We start from the raw sequence: 9,605 nt of genomic DNA on the forward strand, positions 1-9,605 counted from the left end.
CAGTAAACAATTATTGAGTGTCAGAACTATGCTGGGCTATAATGAAACTGACATAAAATCATCCCCATCAAATGAAGGTGAGAGAAAATAAAGATCACTATATGAAAGGTTAGTAATTCTATGACAGACATATTTTATACCATAGTTATAATTCTAAACTACTTTTCATTTTCTTAGCACATAACCTGTCTACAGTGCTTCTTAAACTTTAAGATGTAAGGAATAATCTGAGTAGCATGTTGAAATTGTGATTCCGGGACCCTAGAGAAATTCAGCATGTCTGGGAATCTGCATTTTCACAAAGACCAGGTGTTTTGGGAGTTGGTGACCCTTACCCTTATTAGACTTCATTTAAAGAAAGAGTTCCTTTGTGACGTTTCCCTTTTGCCGAGACTTTCCTAAGTGAAGGTCCCATAAGGCCTCTTTTCAATCCTCCACCTGTTTATCTCATTGCCATGCTCTCAGGATTTCCAGCTGAGATTTACCAGGTCCATGTGCATCTCATTACCTTGACTTGAAGTAATCCTCCCTAGTGCAGTGCTGACCTTGTTGGAGTCAGTTGTACCTAGTCTGAGAATGACACCACTGACTGTCGCCTCATCCAAAGACTGCATCTAATGGTTCAGCTATCTGGAAGAAGATGATGATGGAAGGCTCCCTTGTGATATGATAAAAGAATGCTTTTTAAACAAAGTATTAAGTTTAAACACCAGCTAGGAACTGCCTAACTGTAGGGGAGTACTTTACAAATATTAATCATTTAACTCTCATTAACAAATTTATAAAGCAGGTGCTATTATTATGTTCATTTCACAGATAAGGACACTAAGGCTCAGTAACTTGCCCAACATCACACAGCTACGAAGTGGTAGAGCAGGGATTTGAACTCAAGTCATCTGGTTCCAGGATCTGGTGGCTGTAATTACTATAAAATGCAGCCTTTCCCTTAGTCAAAGGAACATCCTGTGATCCTTTTGCTACCATCATTCATATCAGAATGACTTTCAGTAAGTTACATAAACAAAAGAAAAAAAAAAACAACAAAATTCATCTCAAAGGAAAACAAAACAATACAAACATTACATAGGATAATTTTTAGTCTATTTTCAAATCAAAGGTATATTTCAACTTCAAATTACAGGAACACTCTAGCAAAGTAAAAAGAGCCCAGTAGACACATAACAATATAGGGTAACATATCTCATGTTCTCAGAAGGGAAGATAACAATTCATTTTACAGTTTTTTTTTCCTGAAATACAGGATACTCCATTAAGAGCATGAATTTTTGATTCAGAAAGATAAGGCTTCTAATTCTTACCTGTAATTTACTTGCTTGATGATCTCTGGCAGTTTGCTTACCTTAATTAATTCTCAGCTTCTATGAAATGGACATGCCAATACAGGGTTGGGTGAATATTAAATAAGATAATTATGTGAAGGGCTTGACAGTGCCAGGAACATTGCAGTCTCTCAACAATCAGTTCCTATTTACTGGTATTATTATTATTAGCAGTAATTAGTAGTAGTAGTAAATAAATTTAATACTTTTAGTAGAATATATTTAGCCAGAATATTTTTGGTGGAAGGATTACAAAAGTAGAATTTATGGTGAATCTTCCTTTTGACATCATGATTATAAAATGTTTACTTTGTGCCCTTGAGATTCTCTCTTCTGAGATTGGCCCATTTATCTTTACCAGGTGATCAACCCAACATGCCTCAACTGCTAGCCCTGGCCTCACGCCTGCGGGAGAGTGCTGAACTCTTTCAATCAGATGAGATGCGTCCTGCTAATGACCCCAAGGAAAGAGCTCCCATCCGTGTGCGGATGCTGAATGAGGTTCTCCAAGACATGGAGAAGAGCTTCCTGGTGCAGCACGCACCCCCGGGGTTTTACAGGTAGGATGTGTGCTCAAAATTTGTATTTTTATGCCTCTCAGTGAAATATTTGTGCTTAATGTTCAGAATATGTACCTTCTGTGAACATAACACTTTTTTTAATGTGAAGAAGTTATTATATCTACAATTTTTTTTAAACAAATTTATTTATTTATTTATTTTTGGTGGTGTTGGGTCTTTGTCACTGCACACAGGCTTTCCCTAGTTGCGGCGAGCGGGGGCTACTCTTCATTGTGGTGTGCAGGCTTCTCCTTGCTTTGGCCTCTCTTGTTGCGGAGCATGGGCTCTAGGTGTGCAGGCTTCAGTAGTTGTGGCATGTGGGCTCAGTAGCTGTGGCTTGTGGGCTCTAGAGCACAGGCTCAGTAGCTGGGGTGCACAGGCTTAGTTGCTCCACGGCATGTGGGATCTTCCCAGACCAGGTCTCGAACCCATGTCCCCTGCATTGGCAGGTGAATTCTTAACCACTGTGGCACCAGGGAAGTCCTATATCTACAATTTGAGGAGCATTATCCTCCCCCAAAGCAAAGTTCAACTGCATAAATAGAGAATAAAGAAAACTTTATTTTTCTTTATAGCTGTAAATATTGATATTATCTGTAGATATAATTTATATCTATATAATAATGGTTTAGCAGTATCATATACAAAATGACTAAGTTTTCTTTTACAACTAAAGTCAATATGAATCAAATGTGTTATAGCTACTGAAAAACCAAATGGATTTATAGGTTGTACTGAGAGAAATACGCTTTCTTGAATGAATCAGGAGATAAGTCTATATTAATCTCTATTAGTAAGTCCACTTCTAGAGCATTGTGTTTAATTCTAGAAACTACATTTTAAGAGGGAGTTAAGTATGTTTAATATTCAGGGGAGAGTGGAATTTACAGGAATCTTGAAACAACCAGGGGATTAGACATATTTGGTTAGAGGGTCACAATAGAGTGATTTCTGAAAACATTTTAACAATTTTAACAGATATTTTAATAAAACAATTTTCACATAGAACAGGGATTCAATTTAGGCTCTTAGAGGATGATACAAATATGTACTTGTTTTTGAGATTCTGGAAATAGTAGAAATTAAACAAAGAGGGAAAATGGAGTTTAAAAGATAACATGTTTTAAATGTTTTTGTTTTTTTTTAATAAGTAACATGTATTGACCACTAAATATGTCTCGGGCACTATGTTAAAGACTCTCCACGTATTAATTAATTTAATCCTGATAAAACAGCCAATGGATAAGGTACTCTTAGTGTCCACATCTTATAGATGGAGAAACTGTTATCAGAAAGGCTAAATGACTGGCCAAAATAATAAAGCAGACTTCAGAGAATGTCCTATCTCTCACTTTACTAAAAATGTTTTTTCTGTTTCTTTTTAAAAAATTTTTATTTTATGTTGGAGTATAGTTGATTAACAATGTTGTGTTAGTTTCAGGTGTACAGCAAAGTGATTCAGTTATACATATACATGTATCTATTCTTTTTCAAGTTCTTTACCAATTTAAGTTATTACAGAGTATTGAGCAGCATTCCCTGTGCTATACGTTATGTCCTTGTTGGTTATCTATTTTAAATGTAGCAGTGTGTACATATCAATCGAAAACAACCATCTATCCCTCCCCCTGACCCTTCACCCAAGCAACCATAAGTTTGTTCTCTAAGTCTGTTTGTTTTGTAAATAAGTACATTTGTATCTTTTTTTAGATTCTGCATATAAGCGATATCATATGATATTTGTCTTTCTCTGTCGTATTTCACTTAGTATGATAATTTCCAGGTCCATCCATGTTGCTCCAAATGTCATTATTTCATTCTCTTTAATGGATGAGTAATATTCTATTGTATATATGTACCACATCTTCTTTATCCATTCCTCTGTTGATGCACATTTAAGTTGCTTCCATGTCTTGGCTATTGTAAACAGTGATGCAATTAACATGGGGTACATGTATCCTTTCAAACCATAGTTTTCTTCAGATATATACTCAGCAGTTGGATTGTTGGATTGTATGCTGGTTCTGTTTTTAGTTTCTTAAAGAACCTCCATACTGTTCTCTATAGTGGCTGTACCAAATTACATTTCCACCAACAGTGTAGGAGGGTTCCCTTTTCTCCACACCCACTCCAGCATTTATTGTATGTAGACTTTTTGATGATGGCCATTCTGACTGATGTGAGGTGATATATCATTGTTGTTTTGATTTGCATTTCTCAAATAATTAGTGATGTTGAGCATCTTTTCACGTGCCTCTTGCCCACCTGAATGTCTTCTTTGGAGAAATGTTTATTGGGGTGTTCTACCCATTTTTTTAATGGCTTCTTTGTTTTTTTGATATTGAGCTGCATGAGCTGTTTGTAAATTTTGGAGATTAATCCCTTATCAGTTGCATCGTCTGCAAATATTTTCTCCCTTTCTGTGGGTTTTCTTTTATTTATGGTTTCCCTTGCTGTGCAAAAACTTTTGAGTTTAAATAGGTCCCATTTGTTTATTTTTGTTTTTGTTTCCATTACTCTGGAAGACAGATAGAAAAAAGATACTGCTGTGTTTTATGTCAGAGAGGGTTCTATGTTTTCCTCTAAGAGTTTTACAGTATACAGTCTTATATTTAGGTCTTTAAACCATTTTGAATTTATTTTTGTGTATGGTGTTAAAGAATGTTCTAATTTCATTAATTTTTTTTTTTTTTTACATTTAGCTGTCCAGTTCTCCAAGCACCATTTATTAAAGAAATTGTTGTTTCTTCATTGTATAGTCTTGTCTCATTTGTCATAGATTGATTGATCATAGATCCTGGGTTTACTTCTGGGATTTCAATCCTATTCCATTAATTATATTTCTGTTTTGGTGCCAGTACCATACTATTTTGATGAGTGTAGCTTTGTAGTATAGTCCGAAGACAGGGAGCATGATTACTCTTGCTCCATTTTTCTTTCTCAAGATTGCTTTGGCTGTTCAGGATCATTTGTGTCTCCACACAAATTTTAAGATTTTCTTGTTCTAGTTCTGTGAAAAATGTCATTGGTAATTTGATAGGGATTGCATTGAATCTGTAGATTGCCTTGGGTAGTATAGTCATTTTGACAATATTGATTCTTCCAGTCCAAGAACATAGTATATCTTTACATCTGTTTGTGTCATCTTTGATTTCTTTCATTAGTGTTTTATTGTTTTTGGAGTATAGGTATTTTGCCTCTTCAGGTAGGTTTATTCCTAGGTATTTTATTCTTTTGGATGTGATGGTAAAGGGGATTGTTTCTTTAATTTCTCCTTCTGATCTTTTGTTCATAGTGTATAGGAATGCAAGAGATTTCTGTGTATTTATTTTGCCTCCAGCAACTTTATCAAATTCATTGATGAGTTCTAGCAGTTTTCTGGTAGCATCTTTAGAATTGTCTCCGTATAATATCATGTCAGCTGCAAAAAGTGACAGTTTTACTTCTTCTTTTCCAGTTTGGATTCCCTTTATTTCTTTCTCTTCTCTGATTGCTGTGGCTAGGACTTCCAAAACTATATTGAATAAAAGTTGCAAGAGTGGGCATCTGTGTCTTGTTTCTGATCTTAGAGGAAATGCTTTCAACTTTTCAATATTTATTACGATGTTGGCTGTAGGTTTGTCATACATGGCCTTTATTATGTTGAGGTAGGTTCCATCTATGCCCACCTTCTGGAGAGTTTTTATCATAAATGGGTGTTCGATTTTGTCAAAAGCATTTTCTGCATCTACTGAGATGATCATATTGTTTTTATTCTTCCATTTTTTGATGTGGTGTATCACACTGATTGATTTGCAGATATTGCAAAAGGCTTGCATCCCTAGGATAAATCCCACTTGATCATGGAGTGTGATCCTTTTAAAGTATTGTTGGATTCGGTTTGCTAGTATTTTGTTGTGGATTTTTGTGTCTATGTTCATCAGTGATATGGGCCTGTAAATTGTCTCTTTTGTGATAGCTTTGTCTGGTTTTGATATCAGGGTGATGGTGGCCTCGTAGAATGAGTTTGGGAGTGTTCCTTCCACTTTGATTTTTTTGAACAGTTTCAGAAAGATAGATGTTAATTAACTCTTCTCTGAATGTTTGATATAATTTGCCCGTGAAGCCATCTGGTCCTGGACTTTTGTTTGCTGGGAGTTTTTTCATTGCAGTTTCAATTTCATTACTTGTGATTGGTCTGTTCATATTTTCTATTTCTTCCTGGTTCAGCCTTGGGAGATTGTACCTTTCTAGGAATTTGTCCATTTCTTCCAGGTTGTCCATTTTATTGTGATAGAGTTGCTTCTGGTAGTCTCTCCATGAGAGCCTTTGTATTTCTATGCTGTCTGTTGTAACTTCTTGTTCATTTCTAATTTTATTGATTTGAATCCTCTCCCTTTTTTTCTTGATGAGTCTGGCTAAAGGTTCATTGATTTTGTTTATCTCTTCAAAGAACCAGCTTTTAGTTTCATTGATCTTTTCTATTGTTTTCTTTGTCTCTATTGCATTTATTTTGGCTCTGATCTTTATGATTTCTTTCCTTCTACTAACTTTGGGTTTTGTTTGTTCTTCTTTTCTAATTGCTTTAGGTGTAAAGTTAGTTTGGTGGTTTATTTGAGATTTTTCTTATTTCCTGAGATAAGACTGTATTGCTATAAACTTCCCTCTTAGAACTGCTTTTTCTGCGACCCTTAGGTTTTGGATCATCATGCTTTCATTTTCATTTGTCTCTACGTATTTTTTTATTTCCTCTTTGATTTCTTCAGTGATCCATTGGTTGTTTAATAGCATATTGTTTAGCCTCATTTCTAATTTTATTGATTTGAATCCTCTCCCTTTTTTTCTTGATGAGTCTGGCTAAAGGTTCATTGATTTTGTTTATCTCTTCAAAGAACCAGCTTTTAGTTTCATTGATCTTTTCTATTGTTTTCTTTGTCTCTATTGCATTTATTTTGGCTCTGATCTTTATGATTTCTTTCCTTCTACTAACTTTGGGTTTTGTTTGTTCTTCTTTTCTAATTGCTTTAGGTGTAAAGTTAGTTTGGTGGTTTATTTGAGATTTTTCTTATTTCCTGAGATAAGACTGTATTGCTATAAACTTCCCTCTTAGAACTGCTTTTTCTGCGACCCTTAGGTTTTGGATCATCATGCTTTCATTTTCATTTGTCTCTAGGTATTTTTTTATTTCCTCTTTGATTTCTTCAGTGATCCATTGGTTGTTTAATAGCATATTGTTTAGCCTCCACATGTTTGTGGTTTTTATAGTTATTTTCTGGTAGTTGCTTTCTAATCTTATAGTTTTGTGGTTGGAAAAGATGCTTCATATGATTCAATTTTCTTAAATTTACTCAGGCTCACTTTGTGGGCCAGCTCTTGATCAGTCCTGGAGAATGTTCTATGTGCATTTGAGAAGAATGTGTATTCTGCTGCTTTTGGATGGAATGCTCTATAAATATCAATTAACTCCAATTGGTATAATGTGTCATTCAATGCCTATGTTTCCTTATTGATTTTCTGTCTGGATGATCTGTCCACTGATGAAAGTGGGGTATTAAAGTCCATTATTGTGTTACTGTCAATTTCTCCTTTTATGGCTCTTAGTGTTTTCCTTACATATTGATGTGCTCTAATGTTGTGTGCATATATATTCACAATTGTTATATCTTTTTCTTGGATTGATCCCTTGATTGTTATGTAGTGTCCTAGTGTCCTTCTCTGTGTCTTGTAACAGTTTATTTTAAAGCCTGTTTTTCCTGATATGAGCATTGCTATTCCAGCTCTCTTTTGATTTCTATTTGCACTGAATAACTTTTTACATCCCCTCACTTTCAGTCTGTATGTGTCCCTAGATCTCAAGTGGGTCTCTAATAGACAGCATATATATATATGGGTCTTATTTTTGTATCCATTCAGCTAGTCTATGTCTTTGGGTTGGGGCATTTGATCTGTTTATGTTTATATATTGATCTGTATGTTCTTATGCCATTTTGTTAATTTTTTTGATATGATTTTGTAGGTGTTTTTTGTTGTCTTCTCTTGTGATTTGATGCCTAACTTTAGTGTTATGTTTGGATTCCTTTTTCTTTTGTGTGTGTATATCTATTGTAGATTTTTGGTTTGCAGTTACCGGAAGGTTTTGATATAGAAGTCTATATATAAACAGGATTGTTTTAAGTTCCTGTTCATTTAATTTCAAATGCATTTTCAATGTCCTGCATTTGTGCTCTCCTCTTCACACAATTGCTTGTTTTGATATTTATGTGTGTAGATGATTGTCTACCTTTACTGTATTTTTGCCTTTACTGGTGAGCTTTTCCATTTGTAATTTTATTTTTCTAGTTATGGCCTTTTCTTTTTTGCCTAGAGAAATTCCTTTAGCATTTGTTGCAAAACTGGTCTGTAGGTGCTGAATTCTCTTAGCTCTTGCTTATCTGTTAATCTTTTGATTTTGCTGTCAAAACTGAATGAGTGCCTTGCTGAGTAGAGTATTCCTGGTTGTAGCTTCTTCCCTTTCATTCCTTTAAATATATCATGCCACTCCCTGCTTGCCTGTGGAGTTTCTGCTGAGAAATCTGCTGATAATCTTATGGGAATTCACTTGTATGTTATTTGTTGTTTTCCCTTGTTGCTTTTAATATTTTTTCTTTGTCTTTAAATTTTGTCAGTTTGATTACTAGATGGCTTGGTGTGTTCTTCCTTGGGTTTATCTTGCCTGGGACTCCCTGTGCTTCCTGGACTTGGGTGATTGTTTTCTTTCCCATGTTAGGGAAGTTTTTAACTATTACCTCTTCAAGTATTTTCTCAGTTCCTTTCTCTCCCTTTTCTCCTTCTGGGACCTCTATAATAAGAATGTTCTTGCGTTTAATGTCATCCCAGAGGTCTTTTAGGACATCTTCATTTCCTTTCATTCTTTTTTCTTTATTCTGTTCTGAGGCAGTGATTTCTACCATTCTGTCTTCCAGCTCACTTATCCATTCTTCTGCCTCAGTTATTCTGCTATTGATTCCTTCCAGTGTATTTTTCATTTCAATTATTGTATTGCTCATCTCTGTTTGCTTGTTATTTACTTCTTTTGGTCTTTGTTTAACATTTCTTGTATCTTCTTGATCCGTGCCTCCATTCTTTTTTTTAGATCTTGGATCATCTTTTTTTTTTAACATCTTTATTGGACTATAATTGCTTTACAATGGTGTGTTAGTTTCTGCTTTACAACAAAGTGAATCAGTTATACATATACATATGTTCCCATATCTCTTTCCTCTTGCGTCTCCCTCCCTCCGACCCTCCCTATCCCACCCCTCTAGGTGGTCACAAACCACCTAGCTGATCTCCCTGTGCCATATGGCTGATTCCCACTAGCTATCCACCCTACGTTTGGTAGTGTATATATGTCCATGCCACTCTCTCACTTCGTCACAGCTTCCCCTTCCCCCTCCCCATATCCTCAAGTACATGCTCTAGTATGTCTGTGTTTTATTCCCGTCTCTTCATGACATTTTTTTTCTTAGATTCCATATATATATGTGTGTTAGCATATGGTATTTGTTTTTCTCCTTCTAACTTACTTCACTCTGTATGACAGACTCCAGGTCCATCTACCTAACTACAAATAACTCAGTTTCATTTCTTTTTGTGGCTGAGTAACATTCCATTGTATATATGTGCCACATCTTCTTTATCCATTCATCTGTTGATGGACACTTAGGTTGCTTCCATGTCCTGGCTA

The 9,605-nt window shown here is 35.3% G+C and overlaps 1 protein-coding gene across 16 annotated transcripts in view; it reads left to right on the top strand.

Moving 5' to 3' along the window:
- The window catches only part of NAALADL2 (N-acetylated alpha-linked acidic dipeptidase like 2), a 1,565,958-nt gene that overhangs the window by 1,491,081 nt on the left and 65,272 nt on the right, over positions 1 to 9,605 (top strand). For all 16 annotated transcript variants that reach the window (XM_055083873.1, XM_055083848.1, XM_055083869.1 and 13 more), the window contains one exon: positions 1,702 to 1,900. In XM_055083873.1, the coding sequence (XP_054939848.1) occupies positions 1,702 to 1,900 (199 nt within the window). The remainder of the gene's footprint in view (positions 1 to 1,701; positions 1,901 to 9,605) is intronic.

This window comes from Physeter macrocephalus, chromosome 1 (genome assembly GCF_002837175.3).
Source record: "Physeter macrocephalus isolate SW-GA chromosome 1, ASM283717v5, whole genome shotgun sequence".
NCBI lineage: Eukaryota > Metazoa > Chordata > Mammalia > Artiodactyla > Physeteridae > Physeter > Physeter macrocephalus.